Raw genomic sequence first — 27,207 nt, forward strand, 5'->3', positions numbered from 1 at the left:
TTGAATTTTCGATCATTTTGAAACACGTTTCTGAGACAACAGACGTTGTTTTTGTGTGCTGCTGCTATTTGTATTAATTAGTGGGTAAGAGCAGTTTCCATATCACATAAACCGAGCATTTGATTTTCAAATTTCATTATTATTTATAAATTAAATTGATTTTTCAGTTCATTTTTTTGTGGATCAAGATTCCAGTATTTTAGGATAAAATGTCGAGTAAAAAAGTGGATGTTAGCGAGCATAGCAAGTTATCGTTACTATTGATTGCCTCTATGTTTTAACTAAAGCTGGAATTATTATGATTATTACTGCAACTTAAAAAAATCTGGAGTTGAATAAATCTTAACAATTGTGCGATAAATTGGAACTGAATTAATCCTATATATATATATATATATATATATATGCTTTTTATGTGAATCCCAAGCCTCCAGTAAGTAAGGTGGTCTCTCACTAGGAGACAAAATTTACCATTCACCTAAAGTTGGGTGGTTGGAAAGCAGATACGTTAACCATTCTGCCAACCAGGGAAGCATACTGTGCATGTTACTGCAAACTGAAACGTTTTATATTTATATTTAAGTCCATGTTGTAATTCCATAAATATAATGATTTTTGCTACAATTTTGATTACCGTAAATTCAATATTTTTATTTTTAGTGAGAATATCTGAACTTTTCAGTTGATGAAGTTTCTATTTTTACCTTGATTAGCAAGCTTAATTTGAGTGCATTTAAATTTTTTTTTTTTAAATAACTTTTATCCTTATACTAAATTATTGCCATACCTTTTAACATTTTTTCGGCATTCAGAATTTTTGTAGCAACTATGATCATTTTTCAGTGTTGAACGAATGAAAAATTATTTAAGAAGCAACTTGCACCAAAATAAAACAAGTAACCTGTCGTTATTATGCATTGAATCAGATATAATGGACTCGATTAATTATGATGACATTATAGACAGATTTCCTAAAACCAAAGCCAGAAAAAAAAATTTTTTTTATTTATTGTTTTTTTTTTTTAATTTAAATTTGAACTGATTAATTTTTCTTTTTTTAAAATGCAAATATATGTATACCAATGTTGTATTGTGTTATTAAAATTAGTTATTATGGAAATGTTGACTTTTATTTTCAATAAACTAAAAAAAAGTGCCTCATAATGATGTTGCGCCTCGGGCCTCCAAAAGCATAAATGCAGCCCTGGACACTGCCTGTTTGTAATGCTAGCGGTGAAAGCTCATTTTCTGTACTTAAACGGGTTAAAAATATTTACAGAATTCATTAAGTCAGATGCATTTGAGAAATTTGTCAATTATGTTCATAGAAAATGATATTGCTGAATTATTAGATTATAAATGTATGATAGATGAGTTATACAGTTATAACTTATAAGGTATATATATATAATTGATAAATACTTCATTAAGTAAATGTAGAAAAATTTATTTGTGAATTACCGAATAGTTTAAAGTCCATATTTTTTATAATTAAGTTTATTTTTATTTATAAATATTTCAGTTATTGGATTTTGAAAATGGATAAAAAAAAAAATCAGGTTTTCAATATCGCAAAAGTAAAGTGGAAAAGGAAGAAAGATTGAAAAAACAAGAAGGTGCATTTTTAAAATATCTTTGCTGAGAAGATCATAATCGCATACAACAAGAAAATCTTCAAGATTATTCGTTGGATAATTTGTCCATAGTTTCGATTAATGAATTGGAGGAGAATTCTACAGATACCAAAAATTGGATTAAAACATCGAAGGGGAAAACTACAGATTATATGAGTATTGTTGATTCTGAAGCTGGTTGTTCTACAGATCCAATCATAAAAGGATTTGATTTTACAAATTTAAATGATAATGATCCAGCAACTTGTTGTCCTGTAAAATTCAATCAATTATGTCAACTATTAGTTGAACATGGACCTGAACAGATCCATAATTTAGATTTTCCGAAAGAACAATAATAGAAGATTTTCAATGACTTATTATACTCTAAGACTATTTAACGACGAGACAATGCAGCATTTGTGGTTATTGTATTCAAAATCCACGGATTCTGCATTTTGCCTCTGCTGTTTATTATTTCATCAATGGCGGATTAACCTTGCTGAATCTGGATTGCGGGACTGGAAAAATGCTGCTTCTATTTTAGTTGCGCATGAAAAAAGTCAGAGACACGTTGAAACTTACCATAAGTGGAAAGAATTAGAAATTCAAATAAAAGAAAAGAAAACCATTGATGAAGAAACTTGCTAGTTATTAGAAAAGAGGAGAAACATTGGGTGCAAATATTAGAATGATTCTTTGCTTTAGTTTAGACGTTAGCTATTCAAAATGTATCATTTCAAGGAACGAATGAGACATTGTTTTCACATGGAAACGGAAATTTTTTGAAATTTGTCGAATTTCTAGCCAAGTTTGACCCAATAATGAATGAACATCTTCAAAGAATAAAAGATAAACATACATATGTGCATTATCTTGGCAAAGATATTCAAAATGAAATAATAAACATCTTCTTTCACTTTTTGGGATTTATAGAAATAAAAAATACCACTGGAGAATTTTTATCAAATGAAATACTAGGAACTCTAGAAAAATTTTCATTACCGATACAAGATTTACGAGGTCAAGGATACGATAACACCAGTAATATGAAAGGTGATGTAAAAGGAGTGCAGCGACGAATTTCAAATATGAACCCGAGAGCAATGTATGTACCCTGTAGTTCACATTCATTAAATTGCACTGCTAATACTTTAGATGCCACAGCATTTTTTGACGCAGTACATCGCTATATGTATTTTTTTCCGGTTCGACTCGTCGATGGGAATACCTCGAAAGACACATAAGTAATTTTACATTCAAACCAGTCTGTGATACATGATGAGAGGGTCGAATTGACTCATTAAAGCCCCTAAGATATAATTTGTCTGATGTTTGCGAAGCACTGCAAGAAATATCTCAAGATGATAGTTTATGTGGATTAAGTGGAAATACCTTGAAATTAGAAGCAAAATAGTCTTCTTAAAACTTTAAGGAAGTTCAAATTTATCACATCCTTAGTAATGTGGTATAATATACTTTTTGAAATAAACTTTACTAACACGGAGCATTGATATAAATGGTGTCATAAATTGTATTAATGATACAAAGAATTTCTTAATGAAAATCCGAAATGAGGATGAATTTGAAAAGATGTTAACAGATGCGGAAAAAATTGCTGAGGTCTTAGGTGTAATGCCTAATTTTGAACAAGAAACAGTTAGACTTAGAAAAAAAAAGAAACAATTTGTGTATGAAGCAGAGGATGAATTCATAAGAGATTTTAAACAAAAATTTCAGATAGATTTTTATTTTTCAATTATTGATACCGCAGTTGCATCAGTTGATGAAAAATTCAAGCATGTCTACAATTAACGAAAAGTTTAGTTTTCTTTTAAATATATATGAATTTCAAAAAATTACTTCAGCAGAACTGCTTAAAGAATGTTTGATATTGGAAAATTATTTAACGCATGATAATTCTAGAGATACTGATGGAACAGATTTATGTAGTGAATTACAAATAATAGCACGGCGAATTCCAGAAAATACTTCCTCCTTAGATGTCCTGTCATCTAAGGAGGAAGTATTTTCCTCCTTAGATGATATCCCCTACATCCAGGGCATCTCTGAGAAAATAACCAATATCCTCAAAAAATATGACCTTACTTCCTGTTACAGACCATATAAAAAGTTGGCATCCCTTATCCGACTACCAAAGACCAACCACTTCCCCTAGACCTACCTGGTGTATACCAGGTCTCTTGCAGCTGTAAATTGTCTTACTTTGGCCAAACAGGCAGAACAACAAATATCAGGATTTCAGAACACCAAGACTACATCCGGTTTCACCAGTACAGTCGCTCTGGGCTGGCAGACCATGCCTTAGATACCCACCATAAAATTCGTTGGAAGAAAACAAAAATAATTCATCGCAGCAAGTTTAAATACGAAAGATTATTCAAAGAATCTTCAGCAGCTCTAAAAAACGTTCCTAACCTCAACAAATTTGGGTGCATGAAACTATCCCAAATTTGGGAGACTTACATTATAAGAACTTCAGCCCAACTGCCAAGACTACCAAATTAGCCCGCCAGAGGACACCATTAGGACTTTAGGAACAATATTAGTTTCTTGCTTTCCTCCTCATTTGCTTTGTAATAATGCCTGCGTGCACATACCATATCTTTATGTTCCTGAAGATGGCAATGTGACGTTGCAGAAATATAGAAGTTATTCATTAAAGTTACCTTTAATTAATATACTTTATATGCGTTGTTAATTCCGTAAACTAATTACCAGTTATGTATGACCAACGTATAAGCCTTGCTACTAGAATAGCAATCCCTCGATTAGTACGCTTAATGCATTCTTTAAAACAGCGCATTAATAGAAAACGCACTAATCGAACATAATAACCTATTGGAAAACGTATAATTCGTTCCTCAAATTTCTTTTTTGAACCTTAATTTTTTCATAGAAGAATTAAAGTATGTCTCAGGGCATAGCTAAAGTAAAATCATGAAGCTGAAAGACAATAAAACATATTCAGAATATAAATTTTATTATTCTACTTCTTAACAAAGAATTGAGCTAACGTAGTTTGGCAGGCTTTTTTTTTTTTTTTTTCATACAACCGACGGTATGGCCCTATTGCCTCTTCTACTCTTCTGCAAATTTTACTGCTTCTCTATTCATCAGGGTCAGCCTCTACATTGCTGCTTAAAAACTTCACTTCTATGAAAAATATTATACACAGCCATTTGTTGTAATCGGCTTGCAGGCAATTTTTATGATCGGTCATAAACAGCGGTATTCTCTTTCCCGATTGTTGAAAGATTTCTATGTGTGAAAATTAACGATAATTCATGAATATTTCCATGTTTAAAAATATGCCACTTGGTCACTGACATTTGCTACACAGATGTCATTTCCTTCAGTTTTGAGAACAGAGGATGCCACCGATCGTTATAATCTGCTTGCAGGCAATTTTTAAGACCGATCATAAACAGCGGTATTCTCTTTCCCAAATGTTTGTATACCAATGCTAGAAGTATAAGAAACAAGGCGGATGAAATGGTTGCACTAATTGCGTCTGTTCACCCAAAGATTGTCAGAATAAGTGAGACATGGTTAGATGAGGACAACATCCTAACAGGAATAGAGATGGAAAGGTATGATGTGTTTTGTGAGGATAGAAGGGGTAAAAAGGGAGGGGGGAGTGCTATTGATGATAGAGAAAGAGTTATGTCCATACAAGGTAGAGATGCAAGACGGAAATAGTGCCAGTGGTTTTGAGACACTATGATGCGAGATAGAGGTGAATAGAATCAAATACTTGGTGGGATGTTGTTATAGACCTGGTAATGTGGATGGTGGTGATAGTGAAATGTATAGTCAAATAAGCCAAGCAAATAAGAAAAGGGTGATCATTATGGGTGATTTTAATTATGGCAATATAGACTGGAATGAAGATATAGCAACTGGAAGTAAAGAAAATGAGTTTCTTGAGTTTTTGAGGGATAACTACCTCAGGCAGTATGTAACAGAAGGCACACGAGGATTAAGGGTCTTGGATTTGGTCATCTCATCAGAGGATGTAATTATAAATGAGGTGTCAAATCATCCACCAATTGGTGAAAGTGATCATGAGGTGATTACCTGGGTGGTTGCCAGCAGTGCAAGGAATCCTGTGAAAAAAGGGCATATGTGGAACTACAAGGGGGTAATTATGAAGAGCTCAGGAGACAGCTTGCAGGTGTAGCATGGAATGAGAAGTTAGCTAGAAAAGAGATCAATGCAGCTAGGGGGATTTTCAAAACTATTTAGTAGACGCAATGTCTAAATGTATTCCACGGGTGAGAAGGTTAAATAAAGTAGGTGTGAGATGGATGAATAAAGAGATCAAGCATGCGATACAGAGAAAAAGGGCATTGTGGAGGCAGCATAAGAAAAGTGGAAGTAACCAATTTCATGAGGTCTACAAAGGCCAGACAAGGAGGGTGACTTGGTTGGTGAGAGTAGCTAAAGAGAGGTATGAACAGCAGTTAGCTAATGAAGCCAAAAAGTATCCTAGGGAGTTCTTTCGATGTGTAGCCAGCAAAAGAAAGCATGATTATGGAAGGATGATATTGACTGGAGGAAATGGTATAAAGACAGCTGTTGTACAATGTGTGGTGGAGATACTTAATGAGCAGTTCATAAAGATCTTTCAATCTTGTGAATGTGACTTCATGGAGAGATTGAGAGCAGTTGATGATGGGGAGGAGAGACTGACTGTAAGTGAGCAAGAGGTGTATGGGGAGTTGAGTAAACTAGATATAAATAAGGCTGTGGGACTTGATAATATATCACCGTGCATTCTGAAGGAAAGTGCCAGAGAGTTGACACCTGCCTTGACATATTTTTTTAATACGAGTCTTGCACTTGGTCAAGTTCCTAAAGAGTGGAAGGAGGGCAAGATTGTGCCACTTCATAAAGGAGGTGATCGAACTCAAGCATCAAACTATAGGCCTATCTGTGTGTCAGGTGTTGTGGTTAAGTTGTTGGAGAAGCTTGTGAGAACTAGGATCCAGAGTTGGGTTGACAACAATGGTATAATCTTTGATGGACAGCATGGATTTGCTAAAGGGAGGTCATGTTTTAGTAATCTACTTACTTATTACAATAAAGTGACTGCTTCCTTGGACAGAGGAGAAGGATACACAGTAATATACTTGGATTTCACAAAAGCTTTTGATAGAGTACCTCATGATAAATTGACAATCAAACTAGAGCAGATGGGGTGTATGGGGAGTTGAGTTGGATATTAGATTAGTGCATTGGATTGGACACTGGCTATCTGATAGGTATCAACAAGTTGTGTATGGGGTGTGATATCCAGGAAAAGGAAAGTCACTAGTGGAGTGCCTCAGGGTCTGTTTTATGGCCATTACTATTTAACTTGTATATTAATGATATTGGTGAAGATTTGGATGGAGATATTCAGTTGTTTGCAGATGATGCAAAGTTGGGACGAACCATAAAGAGTAGTGAAGATGTTGTGGCCTTGCAAGAAGACTTGAATAAATTGAGTGATTGCGCAAGAAAATGGGGATGTGAGTTCAATGTTGCAAAATGTAAGGTTTTAAAATTTGGAAAACAAAGATGGGATGCAGAATTTATGCTTGGTGAGAATATATTGTTGGAGGTAGAGGAAATAAGAGATATCTGGGGGTGATAGTGGATAAGGATCTAAAATTTAGGGGACACATCGCCAAAATTGTGAAGACAACACAAAGACTTCTGGGAATGATGCGGAGGACACTGACGTGTAGAAGTAGGGAGATTCTTGTTCCATTGTATAAGGCTTTGATTAGGCCACACATGGACTATTGTGCTCAGATTTGGTCACTGGGTTTTCAGAAGGATGAAGAGATGTTGGAAAGGGTCCAAAGACAACTGACTAATATAGATTTTGACCTCTGGAATGTTGAGTATGAGGAAAGATTGAGAAGATGTAATTTGCAGAGTCTGGTGGAGAGAAGGAAGAGGGGAGATATGATAGAGACCCACAAGTTGGTAAGGGGTTGTTATAAGATCAATGGTGGAGAAGTTCTACAGAGAATAGTGGGAGATCAAGGGAGAACCAGAGGTCCTTCCTGGAAACTGTATAAAGAGGGTGTGAGTAGGGGAGCGAGAGGCAGGTTTTTTTCGTGCAGAGTTGTGAATGATTGGAATGCCTTGCCTGAGAGTGTGGTGTCTGCAATGAGTTTGAGTGTGTTTAAGACATGGTATGATGAGATGTGTGTGTGATAAAAGGACCTCCCAGATGAGTATTTGACTCCATGAGGTCTTGTTTAATAATAATAATGTTGAATGGTTTCGATGTGTGAAAATTAACGATACACAAATGTTATTAGGCGTTCTGGGTCTGAGCTTTTCGACATATTCTTGAATATTATTCTCCTCAGAATATTTCCACTATAAAATATTTATTCATAAAAAATGCTTAGAAAACTAAAATGACAAATTCCAGGAACTTCTTGCATAACCAGTTTGGGAAACCCTGGTATACATAGTGTACATAGAAGTAGTGTAGTATACCATTAAAAATAACTTTGTAAAATGTTTTACATCGGTAACTAAATTATTTCATTCTGGCGAGTGATTTTTTAAAATAGTTAGGCATAAAAATGTATAGATAGAAAATTTTTAAAATCTGTAACATTTATTTTTAAGATGTATATAGGAGCACTAATCGAATTTTAGAGGAGCACTAATCGAATTTGGGTATCAAACAAAATTGCACTAATTACTGCATAGAGACAATGTATAGGGGGGCCTAAATTTTCTTTGCCTAGGGGCATTAGATACTCTCATACCGGCCCTGAAAGGATGTAGTGTGATTCCACATCAGGAACTGCTGACTGCAGACCAATCATATTTTTCAACAACACAGCAGTTTGTATGTTAATTATCATTGTTGATGTTTGGCTCAAGTACCATTGTCCTCAAGAAACCAAGATGCAGCTATTTGCAATTTATTATAAACTTCCTCCTCTTTGAAATCCTGGTTGAACATTTACTGGATTGCCAAGATTCAATACTACTCTTCCATGCATCCTTTAGTGTCCTTTGGTATTTGCATTCTGGGTCTTTGTGTTCAGGTTGATGTATTTCACTGATGTCATGTACAGAGAGATAACTGGTAAGGAATACGATAACAATTCTTCTTAGATCCTAAGTCAATATGCTCTCAACAAATTTATTTGTTCACAGTTCAGAACAAAATTTTTCATCCAAATTAATAAGCTTCACTTTAGCATAAAATTAATTTCTCTCTTTTAATTCAAAAGAGAAACTAATTTTTCTTTTAAGTAGAACTAAAGTTCAAAGAAACTTTCTTTCTTCAAACTTTTCTCACACACAAACTCCTGAATCAACCAAGCAGCAAGAAAAACTTATCTCCTACAAGAATTATCTTCTCATAAAACTTAATAATTCTATTCTAACTATGGGGAGAAATGAGAAACGAAAAGAATCATCCAACAAGCAGCATGTTCCTGGGCAGAAAAATTAGCTGAACACTAAACTAGTTATGCACAATACAGTGTTTGAATGAATATTAAATACATGGATTAGAAATAAAATAGCTGATTAAAGACCATGAGTCCACAGATATGAGATGTGGAAAAGTGAGTGAATAGATGGCATGTAGTATAATGATAGTATAAATGAAAATATTTGAAAGACTTGACATTAGAACATTAGAATTTAAAAATGCACTAAGCAGAGCTAATCTAAGGTGCTGCGCTACTGAATGGGGGGGGGAGAGAAGTGAAAAGGTTAGGAAACAGATATTTGGCGATACAATGGCAAGAAAAAGATCAAAAGGAAGTCCAAAATCAAGAAGGGATTGTGAGGTTAGCAGGACCCTTGAAGTCTGAAATGCAAGATCCGACAGAAATGGAGAGCACAAATAACAGATCAGTTTGGAAGAAAAATATTGATAGGAAGCTAGTAGAGTAATGTAAACAGTGGTGTTAATACTAAAGGGGTGTGCCTGTCCACTGCTTCAAAGGGCACATCAGGAAATTATTATATACTCATCACCTTAAAAATCTTATATATTAATTAAAAGGAAAAAGTCTTCAAAATGATCAGATAAATTCAAAACATAATTACAAAATGAGAATATAAAGAACATAAAAACTTTCTTTTTACTAACACCCTTATTCCTAGCAAAGCCACATGGTTTGTCACTTATGCACAGTATTTGAGAAAAATGGGATGAATAATTTTTGCAATACAGTTGATGTTATAATTAAGTAGATCTAAGTCACAGAATTGTATTTCTTTATTAGACATTTATTCTTACTTTTGGATTTTTTTAGATGGATTTAATGGTTGCAATTTTAGGCTTACATTTATGTTGTGTAACACAGTTCTCTTACGACACAGAGTTTATGTGATAACTTAAATTTGTGTTACAATCACTAAACTCAGCTCAGCTGAATATAATCCATCTTTATTAAAAACTCAGGAAAGAAAAATTTCAGGAAACAGACATCAAGATGATATTCACATGAAGTGAATATCATCTTGAACATGAAGTGAATATCATTCACATGAAGTGAATACCAGTTATCTTTAATTACTTATTACAGTGATCAAGTAGCATAAAACTCTTAACAAATCAATCATATACAGGAAGTCCTCGACCTACATCGTCCTCGACATGCGTCATTTCGACTCTACGGCGGTAATCCTATAAATAATTTAAAAAATAAATTTCGACTTGAAGCAGCACAACGTAAAATTCAAACGTCGTGGGCGAACTTCTTTGTGAGCACAGCAAAAGAATAAGCCATTACGCAGCGTTTGTTTGGGAGAGGTGGCGTCGCTTGGGTCCCAGCACACACTCTTTGGGTACCGCGTGCTTTGTTTACATCCGCTCTCTCACTTTTGTGTTTGTGTTTTTTTTTGCGACTTTTTACCCTTCAATATGGCTCCCAAACGTAAGGCAGACTCTTCCGATGGCAATGTGTCGAAGAAAAGGAAAGCCATTACATTAGAAGTGAAATTAGACATTATTAAAAGGGCAAAAAGTGAACGAACATTGGCTGCACATTGAACTTAAGTCATACCACAGTCGGGACTATTATCAAGGATAAAGTTCGCATCCTTGAACACGTGAAAGGATTGGCACCCATGAAATCAACTGTGATTACGAACAAAGTAGTAGGTTCATGATTGAGATGGAAAGGCTTCTTGTTCTTTGACTGGAAGACCAGCATCAACGCCGTATCCCAATCAGCCTCATGTTAATTCAAAAAAAGGCGAAAAGATTGTTTGAGGCATTGAAAAGTGAAAGGGGGGAAACGAATGCAGGTGAAGAGTTTAATGCTAGTAAAGGTTGGTGAATGCGGTTTAAGGCTCATGGCAATTTACATAACCTTAAGGTGCAAGGTGAAGCTGCTAGTGGTGATGATAAAGCAGCTGGTGAGTTTCCTGAGGGGTTGGCTGAAATAATGGGGGGGGGGGGGGGGCCACAGTGTTCAATAAGTGTTTAATGTGGACGAGACAGGCCTATTTTGGAAACGTATGCCTAATCGTACTTATATTGCCAATGAGGAGAAGGCAGCACCAGGCCATAAAGCTGGGAAGGAGAGACTGACTTTGATTCTTGGGGCTAATGCTGCTGGCGACTTAAAACTGAAGTCCTTATTGGTTTATCAGGCTGAAAATCCAAGGGCACTAAAGGACATTTGGAAGGGTCAACTGCCTGTCATCTGGAGGTCCAATAAGAAGGCATGGGTGACACTTCAAATCTTCGAGGACTGGTTTACCAACCATTTTGTGCCAGAAGTTCAGAGGTACTGTACAGCCAAGGGTCTGTACAGTACCTCTGCCCTTTAAGGCATTGTTAGTGCTAGAAAATGCTCCTGGTCACCCTGCCCACTTGGATGACTTTCATCCTAATGTTAAGGTGGTTTACCTTCCACCAAACACCACAGCCCTTTTGCAGCCTATGGACCAGGGTGTTATTGCTTCCTTTAAGGCACACTACCTGCACAGGACATTTGCTATGGCTTTCAGGGCAACTGAAAAAGACAGGAACTTAACCCTCAAAGACTTTTGGAAATCGTATAGCATTTATAATGCCATACAAAATATTGAGCATGCTTGGGATGAAGTGAAACAGACAAATTTGAATGGTGTGTGGAAAAAACTGTGTCCCCAGTTTGTGAATGATTTCCATGGCTATGAGGAGATAATTGAGGCTGTCACAGAGAAGGTTGTTGCCCTGGGGAAGCAGATGAATTTGGAAGTGGAGGCCAAAGATGTCACAGAGCTTCTGGCATCTCATGGGGAGGAGTTGTCAGCAGAAGACCTCATTCAGTTAGAGAAGCAGCTGACTGAGGAGGTGGAAACAGTTCCAAATCCCCTGAACCCAGGAGATTCACCACCAAGGGCTTGGCAGAAAGTTTTGCCCTCATTGAGGATCGGCTGGCCAAGTTTGAGGCTGAGGATCCCAACACTGCTAGCTACACAAAGGTCTTCCGAGGGGTTATGGATTGCCTGCAGTGTTATAGGGAGTTATATGAGGAGAAGAGGATGGTATCATTCCAGACTAACCTGGAATGTTTTTTCAAGGTAGAGAGGTCTGCAGCAGGTGCTGGTACCTAAACTGTCTCTTCAGTTCCTCTTCCAGCCTCTCCATCTTCTTCAGTTGCACCTGCAGTATCTCCTGACTCTCCTCCTTCCATTAAGTCAGTCTCTCCCTCCTTGCAATGCCCCTTCCAGTGTGCAAGCCAACCACAGGATAAAAGGTAAAGAATTGTTTTCATTTTTGTTTCATTTGTCATTATGGGGATTGTTCTCATTTTTATGTTTGTTTTTTTTATTACAGTTTCATTTTTGTCATTTTTCTGTACTATACAGTAATTATGTTCTCCCTTTCATTTTCCTATGGCCTAGTTCTATTTCTTGATATATATGCATGACTTTAGGGTGTTTTAGGTTAGATCAGTAACTTAAGTTATGGTAATTCTTACTTGCATCGAAAATCGCCTTACGTCAGTTCATAGGAACGGATTTCCGACGTAACTCGAGGACCCCCTGTAGTGGCACAGCACTATACACACATACAATTCTTTTGTAAACCAACAATCAAACTAACACATTTAAAACAAAATAAAGTTAAAAAAGTAAGCTTAAATATTCTGAAGTGTAACATTACCTAGTAAGATCCCATTAGCTTCTTTAGGTGCTTCCCAAAGTACTTTCATTGATGTATCAAGAATATCTTCAAACTTCAAGCTACCCACTTCGCCAGGAACTAAAATGCAACAACAAATGTGAGAAATAGTTAATCTCTCAAAAACACAACAATGTCAACAGAAAATTAGAAAGTGTTCAAAGCATCTGAAGTTATGAAATTAAGACAGAAGTACTAGTCAGTTCTCTGCATTCCTTAAAAGGCTACATGGAGGTCTCCTCCCAGTTATACAGCTTTGACCCTTAAGCAACCCCCCCCCCCCCACTCTCTCATATCTGGTCTCTAATCTTTGATCAAGCTTTATGTCTAACTCAGCTCTCAGATCCATAACTTAAAATTGATTTGAACACTGCCTTGCATTCTCTTAGTTCAGTTTTTGACTAATTTCTTTTCTATACATCTGCAAGTTATGGAAACAACTACCATGTTAGAGTAAAACTTTAATTTAATATAAATCAATTTCATATAGATTTATTCAACTGGCTCCACAGCATACCTGCTTTGCTTATTCTGTTGTCTATTTCAGATTTAACTTGACATCTCATTAAAAATTGTGCCAATAGCTGAAATATTATACTTGTTCTACAGGCTCTATATTCACAATGGAGTTTAAGTTTTGTTTTGTTCTTTTCATTGCTGATTTTCATGCCAAATTTGTTACAGTTGTTAATCAATTTAGAGAATCTTGTAAACTTGCAATGGATGTATTTAGGAGTACAATATGGTCAGCATAAAGCAAAGAACTAAATTTGATATCTCTGATTCTAATAACCTACTTTGATGCCAATTTCTTTCATAATGTGATTCATACATATGATGAAAAATAGTGGAGATAATGTGCATTCTTGTCTTACACCTGATTTTATGAGGGTTGTTTAAAAAGTTTGGTAAATTTCCAATAGACGACGACACAATTCATTCATACCAGTGTCGCCACATAATGTCTTTATGAACCCTGGCAAAATTTTAGCCATGTGCGATGCATAGTTCTCGTTTCGTAAACATTTAAAATGACCGTGTTCGCATTTTTCATAAAAATGGAGAAAAACGAGTTTCGTGCAGTGATAAAACACTTTTATTTGAAGAAGTGGATGGTCGCACAGATCAAAGCCAAATTAGATGCAGTTCATGGAAACTTTAAATGAGTTTAAACATGGTTGTATTTTTGTGTTGTGTTTAAACGGTCCAACAATGACGTATTATGCGTGATTGTTGGACCATTTAAAAGAAGAACTGAAGAAAAACGACGAAGCCGTCAGTGCCCTTTGCCTCAGCCATAATTTTGCCGTCGTTCCAAAGGAAGTGCTGGTGCTTGACGTAATGGTGAACATCGAACGGGGAATCGGTCGCTTACCGTCGGAGATAGCTAACAACATCAGACTTGACGTAGCCAACGTCCTCGCGCATTCTTCGCCGCCAAAAAGTAATTTATCATATGCCCAACGTACAGCTCTCCTGAAACTACGTAAAGAAAAAAGTATCATCATCACCAGAGCGGATAAGGGTAATGCCACAGTCGTTCTTAACACCAGTGAATACAATCGTAAAATGAACATTATCCTCCACGATCGTGCTACCTACATCCCGCTAGAACACGACCCCACAAAAACACAAGCTAAGAAACTAAAAATCTTACTCAAAAAAAGTATCTTCCTGGCCCCCTGACGTCACGAAAAAACTTAAACCTTTCCGCTCCCGTCCTCCCCGAATATACAGTTTACCAAAAATCCACAAACCCAATTCCCCACTCAGGCCTATAGTAGATGCCACCAATGCACCTTGCTATAGACTATCTAAACAGCTGGCCAACTCTCTGATCCCCCTCACAGGAAGGTCCCCTTCCTATATAAAAAACTCGACCCACTTTAAAGCCCTCACAGAAAATTTAACCTTGAATAAGACAGACATATTGGTAAGCTTTGATATCGCCTCTTTGTTTACCAATATTCCCTTAATTGACACCTTATCTCTCTTAGAAAACGTTTTTCCCTCTGACATCTTAGATCTCTTTTCCTTTGCCATTAACTCTGGGTATTTCTCTTGGAACAACAAAATCTACAAGCAGATAGAGAGAACTGCCACGGGTTCCCCCCTCTCACCCCTCCTTGCCAATTTCTATATGGAAGATTTCAAAAAACGAGCCATAGACTCAGTCCCACTCAAACCTTTTATCTGGTTAAGATATGTAGATGATGTGTTCTCTATTTGGCCTCATGGCCCAGACACGTTAGACTCCTTCCTCAGTCATCTCAATAGTCTATATCCAAGAATCCAGTTCACTATGGAAAAGGAAAAGAACAATTGTTTACCCTTCCTAGACACTTTAGTCACACGCCTGCCTAATGATATACTTACCTTCACCGTATACAGAAAACTCACACACACACAGGCAGATACATTCACAAACGCTCCCACCACCACCCCTCTCAACAATATGGCATTATTAAAACCCTTACCAAGAGAGCCCACAATCTTTGTTCCAGTGGAACCGCCCTCACTACTGAGCTTAACCACATACACAGCACTTTCCTCTCCAATGGCTACAGCGATCACAGTATCAAAAAAATAATCAACTCCTCCCCCATTCCCCATCCTTCTCGTCAACAAGATTTTAAAAATGCCATCACCATACCCTACATCCGTGGCACATCCGAAAAAAACAGCCAAGATACTAAAAAAGTACAACCTACACACAGCATATAAGCCCCACCGCAAACTTACTACCCTTATCCGTTCTACGAACGATCAGCTCCCTCCTCTCTCTCTGCCTGGAGTTTACAAAGTACCCTGTTCCTGTAAGCTGGCATACTTTGGACAGACAGGCAGATCAGCATCCATCCGTCTAGAGGAACACAAGTCGTACATCTTCAAACACAACTATGGCCATTCAGGCTTGGCTGACCATGTTTTGGACACCACCCACAGGGTAACATGGAAGAAATCCACCATGCTCCACCACAGCAAATTCAAGAAAGAGAGACTTTTCTTAGAAGCAGTAGCAGCTCTCAAAATCCAACCAAATCTCAATAAATACGGTTGCTTTAAGCTTCCGAAGATTTGGGAAACACTCATCACCAGAGTTCCCACCTTACATTCCAGGCCACCTACTACTGCCCTTAGAGGGCGCTCTACCTAGATAGGACTTTAGTGTCACCCACGTGGTTGGACTTAGTATTGTTTGTTATTTGTGTATATGTTACATTAATTGTTTTTGTAATCGCCGTAGATGTCCTAGTGACTAGGACGAAATATAGGAAGTATTAAATTCTATTTTAATTCTTTGTGAGTGTTGTAAAAAATCCATTAAGCCTCCAACATGATATCCTCACAGCACTTAAGCCTCTACACACGTATTAGATATGCACTTTTTTCCAAATTTTCTCAAATCATGTCTATATGCCTGTTGAGATGCACTTCCTACTTTTCTGTTTAGATCTCCAACAAGTACCACTTTTTCCATTTTCTTTATGTCAACTGCATGCTCTAGTGACTCAAAAAATTCCTCCACTTATTCCTTAAGAGAGTCTTCTGTGGGAGCATAAGCACAATTATGTTTCATTATCCATTTTCCCATTTTAAAGTTTGCCTACATAACTCTACTTGAAACTGCCTGCCAATCAAGAAATTTATCTACATGTTTGGTGTTGAATGCTATTGTTACTCCTTCCTTTCTTTGATCACACTGCCTGAATATAACATCCTATACTTATTAATTATAAGATTTTATCTGTTTTTGTCTTCTTTGTTTCAGTGATGCCAATTTATTTATTTATTTATTCTTATGGCAAAAGGAATACAAAGCAGCTACAATGTCCAGTCTAGAAAGCCAATCCATGGCCTCATCCATCACCTCGTGGATGTCCTGAAGGCCACCACCGTGAAATTGGTGCCTTGGGCAGTCATTCACAATATGAGTAATCGTCTGGGCCACGGAAGAACAATCACAATAAGGGTGATCTGACAATCTCCATTTATGTAGGAGGTAACCACATCTGCCCTGGTTAGTTCTGATCCTGTTGATAGATGACCAAATCTTCCTAGGAAGAGCAAAACCAGGCTGCAAAGCACAGGGATGTTCAACCAGCAAGCCATTTGTTGGAAGACTGTTGGATCAGTGTTCTCTCTACATGTAAAGTATTGATGATAAGGCAGCTGAAGAGAATTCGTCCATGGACCAGAAAGGGTGTCTTGATTTTAGGCAGACTAGGTGGATTTATGAGAGTCTGGTGCAGGGGCAAGAGTGAGTTGCTCATTACTTTATTAAATTATTTAATCGAGGCTTGTCTTCTCTGTATATTTGGTGGAGCAATGTTAGATAGGACAGGCAGCCAGGGGAGAGGAGTGCTTCTGTGTCCCACTAATTGTGCACATGGTAGAGTTTAGCTGGGTGTCTATAATGTTAGTGTGCGCACTTCTTCCCCAGATGGGGGCACAGTATTCTGCTGCAGAGAATGCCAGGGCTAGTGCAGACGGCCTTAGGACTTCTGCACAACGAACCCAGGTTGTTCTAGCAAGCCTTGAAATGATATTTCTTGTTTTAATTTTGTTGGACAGGTTGGCAGTGTGCCTTTTATAGGTTAGGCTTCTGTCCAGGCACACTCCAAGATATTTTGGGTGAAACTCATGTTCTACCATTTTGCCACAGAAAGAGAGGTTGAGGTGTCGATTTGCCTCTGCATTGTTTAGGTGGAATACTGTGGACACAGTTTTTGTTGGATTTGATAACATGAAGTTAATGTCTCTAACCAGGCGTCCAAAGGTACCAAGCCTCCTGGACAACTTGCAGCAACCATGATAGTGATGCCAATAATGTCCATGTGGTAATTTTTCAGTTTTTTTGCAAGTTATATTTCCTTTCCATTAATACTCCTTATATTGATGATTACTATGTTCAGTTCTTCTGACATTAGGTTGTTCTTCTACATACTGAGCTTAAGTCTGTTGCAGTAGCTGACTTTTCACTGTTTTCACACTGGTTCCCTGATGAAAACAGTAGTAGCTTTGTTTAACCAGGTGATGTCATGGTTAAACTATCTCTAATCTGGAGTATTATAATAATGTGATGATACACATTGTGCTACTTCCATGTATCTGACTATGTGAACAGGTAGCCTGATTGGCCAAATTGTTAGCACACCTGCTTGCCTTGTTGCTCCCAATCAGCAACAAGGCAAATTCAAATTCTGCTGTGGGTATGGTACTTATGTCTTTAGGTAGGAGATAAATGTCATTGCCAGTGTGAAATCACTGCAGTGCTTATTAAAGGCCTAAAGTGGTGTTTGAAAAAGTTCCATGTTTGGTCTTCTCCAGTATAAAGTTTTCAGATGTGATAAATAATTTAAAAAACCCATAGCATACTCATAGTACCAATGTACTACCTCTCATTTAGTACATGGGTACTGTACAAATATTTGTAGTACAAATATGACTGTTACCATTAGTGACCCTTCCCATAATGCACCAATATGAAGTCAAATGCTTCTACATAGAAATAACCTAAGTATTAAGATATTTCAGATAGAAATTTTGATTACTTCGAGAAAAACAAATAGGGTTCAGGCCAAATAGAGGTTGTCAAGATCAGATTTTCACTTTAACACAAATAATTAAATTGTGGGAATATGACAAGGATCTGTACTTAAGTTTTATAGATCTGGAAAAGGCATATGACAAAGTGTCCAGAGAAAAGCTTTTGACACCACTACAATTATATGGGGTCAATGGAACATTATTCATAGAAATCCAGTCTATATTTAAGTTGTCAGTCAGCAGTTAGAACTGAAAGAAATACAGGAAGATAGTTTGATGTAACATCATGGATAAGACAAGGATGCACATTATTTCCACTCTTGTTCATCATCTATATGGATCACATTAGGAAAGAAAGTGGCATTAGGTCTGATATTAGAATTGGAGTTGTCAAGATTAGCTCTTTGCTTTATGCAGATGATGATGATGTACTCCTAAACACATCTAGTACTAGTCTCTAGAATTCTCTAATTAAACTGAATAACAGCTGTAACAAATTTGGCATGAAAATCAGCAATAAAAAGACCAAAATTATGAAAATAGACAGGAACACTTTGGCTGCATTCTGAATGGTGATCCTATAGAAAAAGTAAACTATTTCAGCTATTTAGGCACAGTTTTTAGTGAAGATGGGAGGTTAAATCTGGAAATAAACAACAGAATAAGCAAAGCTGGTATGGTGGGTAAACAGCTAAATAAATTTATATGGAATAATACAGAAATTAGCCAAAACACCAAACTAGCAGTATACAAGACTGTGTTCAAACCAGTTTTAAGTTATGGATCTAAGAGTTGGGTTAGAAATAAAGCACTTGATTAAAGACTAGAGACCACAGATATGAAGGTTCTGAGAAAAATTAGGGGAGTGAACTGATTGCATCAATAGGAGAATCATATTAAAAATGGAGATATTAGACAGGGACTTGGTATTATTAGCATTCAAGAATGTGTCACAGCAGGGTTAATCTAAGATGGCCACTTAAATAGAACGGGTGAGGAAAGGTTAGCAAAACAGGTGTTTGATGCCAAAGTGGCAGGAAAGACACCAAGAGGAGAACAAAGGCCTAGATGGATTGATTCAGTTAGAACCGCCTTAGAAGAATGAAATGTTAGATATGACAATATAGGAGTGCTTACAAGTAATAGACTAATTTGGAAGAAAACTGTGGAGAGGACATTAATAATAATGTAAATTTAATCATGTATCAAGTGTATATATATATATATCAGGAAAATGATGACGACTTTTGTTTATTTATGTTAAGTAAAATAGGGATGAAAACAAGAAAATGAACCACAGTATTCAAACACAAGTTACTGGTGTGTGGAGGAGGGAAGAAGGCTAAGCAAGCAATTTCTTTTTTTATATTCAATAAAAAACAACATCCGCACAGTTAGCCTAGTGGCTGTGCACTCGCAAATATATGCCTGAGGAAGGAGTGTACTAGGTTTGATTCCCGTCAGTGGTGTGAGGAGCTGAAGGATCTTCCTCAGCCATAGCCAAGTTAGCCAGTCTTGGGTATGGACAGTAGGGTTTTTCCCAGTTTATCCTGGTTTTTCATCCCACAAAGCAGGCAAACCAGCCGCCTTGAGAACTCAACGCTACAGGACATAGGATACACCAGGGCGTAGGGCTGACCACCTTATCCTGTGAATGGTTTGAGGTCTGATTATTAATAAACCCTCAACACTGCAAGGTAAAAGAGGGTATAAAGAAGATGAGATATAAATAACCAGTAAATCTGTATAAAATGTTGAAATATATCTCTGCTTTTAATTTAATTTAGTTCAATGTTAATAATTTACTATGAACAGGTTATATACACACATGGGCAAAACATTAGAGATAGGTGTGATGGGAAATTGACACTAGCATCCCCAATACAGAGTGAACCATATCCAAACTGAATGTAGATGGTAAACAGGCACACATCGGGTTTCCCAACAGTGTATCACAATTGACAAACATGGGTACATGTGGTGATCTTAACAACTTTGATCGTGGATGTGTTATTCACGCAAGACAAATGGGTTGTTCTATTGCTCAAGTGGTAAGAACCTTAGGGTTCTTGTATACCATCACGAGTATGCCATTAACAGACATACAAGCACCCAGCGAGCAAGTAGTAGTAGTAGCCAACCATATGCCATTGATGATCAGGGTCAACATAGACTTCAGGTTCTTATAGACTAACCACAGGGCAATGGCGGCACAAATCATATCCAGTTTCAATGTCAGAGGTCCAAGCAGCATCAGTGAGCGAATGGTACACCATACCCTGAATACCATGGGTTATGGGGAATGATGCCCTAATCGTGTACCCACTGTTGACGGTTAATCAGGTAAATGAGCCTCATCTAGTGTCGGGACCATCAAAACTGGACCTCTACAAAGTGGATCAGTCATATCGCCTGATGAATCCCATTATCAATTGTACCAAGCTGACGGGGGGGGGGGGGGGGTCGACAGCATTAGGCCTTGGACCTGTCATCCAGGTCAACTCTGTTCAAGGAAGTGGTGACTCTGTAATGCTTTGGGGAGCCTTCTCATGTGACACATTAGGTCCCTTAGTGCGTCAGGAGAGGTCCTTAAATCTTGCAAGCTACCAGAATGTGCTGGCTGATTACTACACACTTTCATGGCCTTCGTAAGTCCTGCAGTCAATGGTCTGTTTCAGCAGGACAATGGTTGCTCCACTGGACCACAACCACCCGGACATGGCTTGAGGAACACGAATCAGAGTTTGGGGCCCATCTAGTGGCATCAAGGTCTCTGGATTTAAATTCGACTGAATCTCTCTGGGATGCCATAGAGCAAGACATCAGATCCATGTATCTGGAACCGGCATCTTAAAGAGCAGTTGTCGACAATACTGCATGAGGCATTGCTGGCATTAGCTCTGGCATCTGGTGGAATCAATGCCCCACAGAGAACAGGTTGTCATTCATGCTAGAGGAGGACTGACATGCTATTAGATGTCGCTAATGTTTTGTGCATTGAGTGTACGTGTATTTTTTTTTACTATATACAATAGATGTGCACTATAGTGAACAAAATGATGCATAAACTATGGAAAAGATTTGGTGTATGTTCCATACTACCAATGTTAAACTCACTATTGTAAACAGAAAAAGCATAAAACCATCCTTAGTGTACTGTATTTCCTTACCAATAATATCACATTACATGTTAAAAAATACAGTTGTTGGGAATAACTGAGAAGCATTTGATAAAATTATTCACATTTTGTATTAAACTAAAATTTTTCCACCTTATACAGTAATGTCATACATAGTATTGTATTATTCCAATTTTAAAAACATCAAAAATTTTTAAAAAATTAATTAAAATAAATTGAATAAAATTTTGTTAGCAACAGCACAATAAGGGAAAAGAAAATCAGTGGTGAGGATAAGAAGGTACACCCTCTGTCCAAAAAAGAAACTGAACTTTTGATAGAAAATAAAAAAAAAAGCCAATTATAATTATTCAAATCATTTATTTCAATCAATATACTCTCCCTCAGCTTCAATACATCATTTGGCACAGTCAATTAATTTGTTAAATGAGTTTTTTATATATCGGTTTTTGGGATATTGAGGGTCATAGTTACTGCTGCGTGAACATTTTCAGTGGTGTCGTATTGCTTTCCTTTCACCGGCAAATGAAGTTGGGGAAGAGAAAGAAGTCACAGGGTGCTAAATCAGGTGAAAAACTGTCTCACAATGTTTGAACAGTAAGATCGTGCATTATCCTGCAAAAGTTACCAGCTGCCTGCATCACGATATTCATGCCGTACGCGACGAATTATCACTATCAAACGCTTCAAAACTTCGAGATAAAACTCACCATTGACTGTTTGGCCAGGCAGAATGAATTCTTTGTGGATAATGCCCTTGGAATCATAGAAACAAACCAATCAGCATCGTCTTTACTTTTGACTTCTCCAAGCGACCTTTTTTCGGATGCCCCTCTTCTGGTGTCTCTATTCAGCACTCTGGTGCTTTGTTTCAGGCTCATACTCAAAACACCACGTCTCATCATCAGTAACAATCGTTTCAAGGAAGTTTGAGTCCTTACGAGCGGTTTTAATGAGGTCCTTGCAGTGTTCAATTCAATACATATTTTTATTATCAGTCAACTTGTTTGGAACAAATCGCGAATTCAATTTACAAAGGCCCAAACTATCAGTCAAAATGTTGTGCACAGTTGATATTGGAATCAACAATTCATCTTCAATCAATCTCACAGACGATTTCGGGTTTTCTTTGATGAAATCACGCACTTTTTGGATGTTAATTTTGCTCAGTCCAGTTTTTGGATGGCCCAGCTTTTCGTCGTCCTAAAGCATGTCACAACCACTTTGAAATCACTTAAACCACTCATAAACTTGAGTATGGGATAAGTATTCATCACCATATGCTTTTTGAAGCATTGATGCGTTTCGGTAAAACATTTATCAAGTTTAACACAAAAGTCAATCGCAGCTCTCTGTTTGAAACTCATTTTCAGACCTTCGTCAAAATACACTGTCACTCTTGGCACTATAACTCGGCTTCTAATGAAACAAATGTCATAAACCAGTTGACACAACACTAATGAAGGTTGCCGCTTTCGACAACAAAAAGACACAACAGGTGACGCCACTAGTTTCTTCTATTTTCAAAAAGTTCAGTTTCTTTTTGGACAGAGGATGTAAATCAGCATGCAGCAGCATACAGATAATCATACAACACACATCTTCTTAAAAAAATTGAACTTAAAAAAAGAAATGCTAATAAATATCAAATTATTTAAAGCAAAAGCAGCATGATGATCTACTCAAGAGTGATATATGTAACATTTCTACCTTACAGAGGTAAACAAAAGAAATGCCAAAAAAGAGGTTGCCAAGAAAGAACAAAAGAAATGACACAAAAAAAAAAAAAAAAAAAACAGAACTGTACACAAAGCAAGCATACATTGGTTGGCCTAAGGGCAGCAATCAACATTTAGGCTGACTAATGCAGGATAGACATTCATCACTTCTGTTTTCGCGCTAACTGGAAGTGACCAATTATAAAGTAGCCTGACTGCTGAAGTTTCTATGTGCTTTTTTTTTACTGTAATAACTTATAGACTGCACACATTTGCTTTGGTATGAAGATTTCAGGTAAGTGACAGTAATCTAAGGCTATTGTAATATTGCAAAGTTACACATTAATATTCTGAATTTTCATTTTCATAAGCTCATACTCTTCTTTCTTATATGTCTCTCATTATTGTTTGAATTTGTACATTTCATGTCATTTTGTGTGCTTTACATATGATTCCTGTCAATCTTTTGTGTTCTATCATAAATATATGATTTTCCACCATTTTCTTGTTTCACTTCCTATCATTTTCTTTGTTATACTTCTTGACATTTCATTTGTTTACTGAACTTACCTATTCTTTTCTCCCCAAATTTATCACTCTTCAGTAGATCATGTTCAACAACTGGTGAACACTCCACTATTGGAAGCTACCTGAAACTCTTTAAAGTATGGGGGGGGGGGTAAATTAAGGCCCAATTAATGTGCTGGGGAAAGGGTTATTGATGATTCCAACAGACCTGCAAGAAGATTGATGTGTAAGATAAGTTCGGGTAAATAGTTACCCAACTAAATATCAATGCCTTCTTGAGTTTTATTTCCAAATGGAGTTAGGGCATGCATTTCCCAAACTCATTATAGTAAATGTTAAGGTATAACAAACTATTTCTATACTACTATTTACAAGTTTGTCATAGTGAGCATCAAGTAAATATAATACATCATCTAATTTGTCAAAAAAGATTTGTTCTGCAAACTTTCTGGGTTTCTTTATATTATTCTTCTTCTAACTTCACATTTCATGATGTTATACAACAGAAAAACCAATATTAAAAGCTAGAAATAAAATTTGTCATAGGATAGAATAATTACCATCTTGCTTTGTTGTTATTACAACAGATTCACTCCTAGGTCCATCACCTGGTGAAGTGAAACATAATACAGTAATATGATATGTGGTGTATTTGTTCAATTCTATCAACACAGCCTGTTGTTCTGCTAAAGGATCCAGAGGACTTGGAGGTACAGTAATAGTTTGAGCAGGTGTAATTCCAGAAAGTGGATTTCCAATCCAGGCTTGAAGCTGTGAATAAATTAAATCAAACAGTTAAAATTCAGATGTAGCCAATTCTTTTATATTATTATTATTGTATTCTTGATCCTCCCCTTCTTTTTTCCAAATAGTGCCCTTTAAGAACAGTAATCTTTCAATCTGATCCTCACAAAAACAAACTCAATAGCAGTTTAGCATGCCAACTGAACTTCTGGAATAGCAGTGCTATGCAAATACAGGTATCCCTCAATTAACGCGCTTAATTAATCCCTCGATGCTACCGCATATATCAAAATCGCGTTAATCAAATCTAATAATCAATGGTAAAAATTGCAATTTGTTCATGATCAATTACTGTATTAATAATTAATAAATATGCTACTCTTTTAGAAAAGATAAAAAAACGAATGCAAAGTAAATGTTTAATAAATACTTGTACCCACATTATTGACTGCAATTTTTTTATCAAAAGAAGTTATCAAGAGTCATTTGAACAGTTTTAGTTTTTTTCTTATCGGCATAAATTCTACGATAACAAGCAAAATGACTCTCCAGACCTTGTCGAACAAGTAATAAAACATAAAGAAAAAACACTGCAAATATAATACATGATGGTACAAATTAAATGGATATTGAATCGAACATTATTTCATAGCTGAATATACAAACTACAAGAGTTTCGTGCTGAATATATAGAAACTAAAAGTTTCGGCGGATGCAAGCATAAGCAACCTTATGGGCAACTCGTAGTAAAGGTGGAGATCCATAAGCTCCAGATCACTTTCCTTGGTATTTTCCATAAATTTAAAGCACATCTCCTGGAGGACATATATGATAAATAAGCCTTTAGCTCTCTATTTCAGTAATACATGATGTTTTTTTTTATTTTCAGTTACAATCTAGAAATTATTGAACAAAGAATTAAAAAAAAACACAACTAAACCATACTATACTAACATCGGAGATTGCGGTATCTCTGATACAATTTACTGTCAAATATCACAAACCTTTATATAACGTGTTAAACCAAACTGACAACAAAAAAACAGTGCGAAATATCACTCTAACATATGAATGCACATCTACTCATGACCTCCATACTATACACTAAATTGTGTAAGATGTGCAAGCTGATCTGACAGATACATGCAAAACGTATCTGTCAGATCAACTGCGAGCTTCGCAGGGTTAAAGGCACGTTAATTAAAACTCTTGATGCGTATATCAAGGGATTGCCGCAATTAATTTCGGCGCGTTAAGCAAGGGATACCTGTACAAATTCAGTGAACTGTACCCAAAGTTAAATTACCATAAAATCAATTTACAAAAATGACTGGACAACTGAGAGATTACTGTATATTATTTATTTCTTCGGATAATTCTTTTTAAATGAAATGCACTTTGAATAGGAACCATTCAAAGTTCATTTTAATGAATCATTATCTCTATATATAAAAGACTGTTACTGTGCAATTTGCACTGTAGGATGCATTCCAATCAAATTTACACACACACACACACACACAAAACTAATGAGGATAGGCTGGCAAATTTAGGATTTAACCAACTGCCACTCAGTCATGAAGTGACTTCATGAGCGAACTTTGTTTGCTTACACTTTGATAAAGGATGAAACCAAGAATATATTTCTTGGCATATTTAATTTATAGTATAATCACTTGGTTGTTCTACATCTATCTCTAATCCAGAGTATTTTAGTTTTAAAGTGTGACACACATTTTGGCTACTTGTATATGGAAATATGACTTCTGCATTACTTTAACTTTGGTATCACTTCTGGGTCTGGCTCCCACTGATGAGACCTCAATAAAGGTTGAAACTGGTCTGGGTAGTGGACCTTCCCATAATGCATAGCATTATACTTGTCTGTAAGGATATGTATGTACTTTGCATTATTGGATACTAAGGCAATTGATGTGAAGTCATTAGCCTCTATATACAAGTAGCCCAGTCGTGAAGTTACTTCACACGTCAACTTTGTTTGCGAAACCAAGAATATAATTTCTTGGCATCTGAAAAAAACTTTCGAATTAAATGGAATATAATCATTAAGAGCTTTGCACACATTTATAGAAGAGTTTTTTCACATGGAAATTTGGATTTTTCATCTCGCATACAAGAAAATTGGCCATATTCATATTCTTATTCATATTCTTCATTAACAAGAGCTATAGTACAACTACAGCTTGTTAAAATCACTGAAACAACCTCACCCACCTCTTTGACCAGGAGTATACAAAATCTTCTGTACTTGCAGCATTTCCTATAATGAACAGATAGGTCAATCTCGAGAAATCTGTCAAAAAAGAGCATCTCAAGGATGTGAAGAAAAAATGGAGACATATATCAGGACTGGTGTTTCACACAACCAAAGGAAAAAAAAAACAAGTAAACTGGCAGCTTATGAAACTGCTAATCACAGAATTTAAGTTATGTATGAAGGTTTAAAGAAGCAAGTGAAATGATACAATGTCCTACTCAATGTAATAAAAAACAATAAAAACCAAGGTCTCATTTTAAATCAATTATGGACAGCATATATAAAAGACCTGCATATTAATAAACTAGGCTATGAGAGAAGTTATACAGCACATTGCAACAATGAGTCACATGTCTGACATCATGCTATGAATTTCAGCATCTAGTTCATATTTAATTTGAACAACGACGATTCTTAATTCAGAAATCTTTGCAATACTGTTTTCTTTTTCTTT

The 27,207-nt window shown here is 36.5% G+C and overlaps 1 protein-coding gene across 1 annotated transcript in view; it reads right to left on the bottom strand.

Annotated features, from left to right (window-relative positions):
• Positions 1 to 27,207, bottom strand: part of sdk (sidekick cell adhesion molecule) — a 496,543-nt gene that overhangs the window by 246,136 nt on the left and 223,200 nt on the right. The window contains exons 16-17 of the mRNA XM_090407513.1: positions 24,292 to 24,502; positions 12,778 to 12,876 (exon numbers count right to left, since the gene is read on the bottom strand). Coding sequence (XP_090263639.1) covers positions 12,778 to 12,876; positions 24,292 to 24,502 — 310 coding nt within the window. The remainder of the gene's footprint in view (positions 1 to 12,777; positions 12,877 to 24,291; positions 24,503 to 27,207) is intronic.

This window comes from Typopeltis vanoorti, chromosome 17 (assembly GCF_054136105.1).
Source record: "Typopeltis vanoorti isolate ZY-2024b chromosome 17, IOZ_Tvanoo_1.0, whole genome shotgun sequence".
NCBI lineage: Eukaryota > Metazoa > Arthropoda > Arachnida > Uropygi > Thelyphonidae > Typopeltis > Typopeltis vanoorti.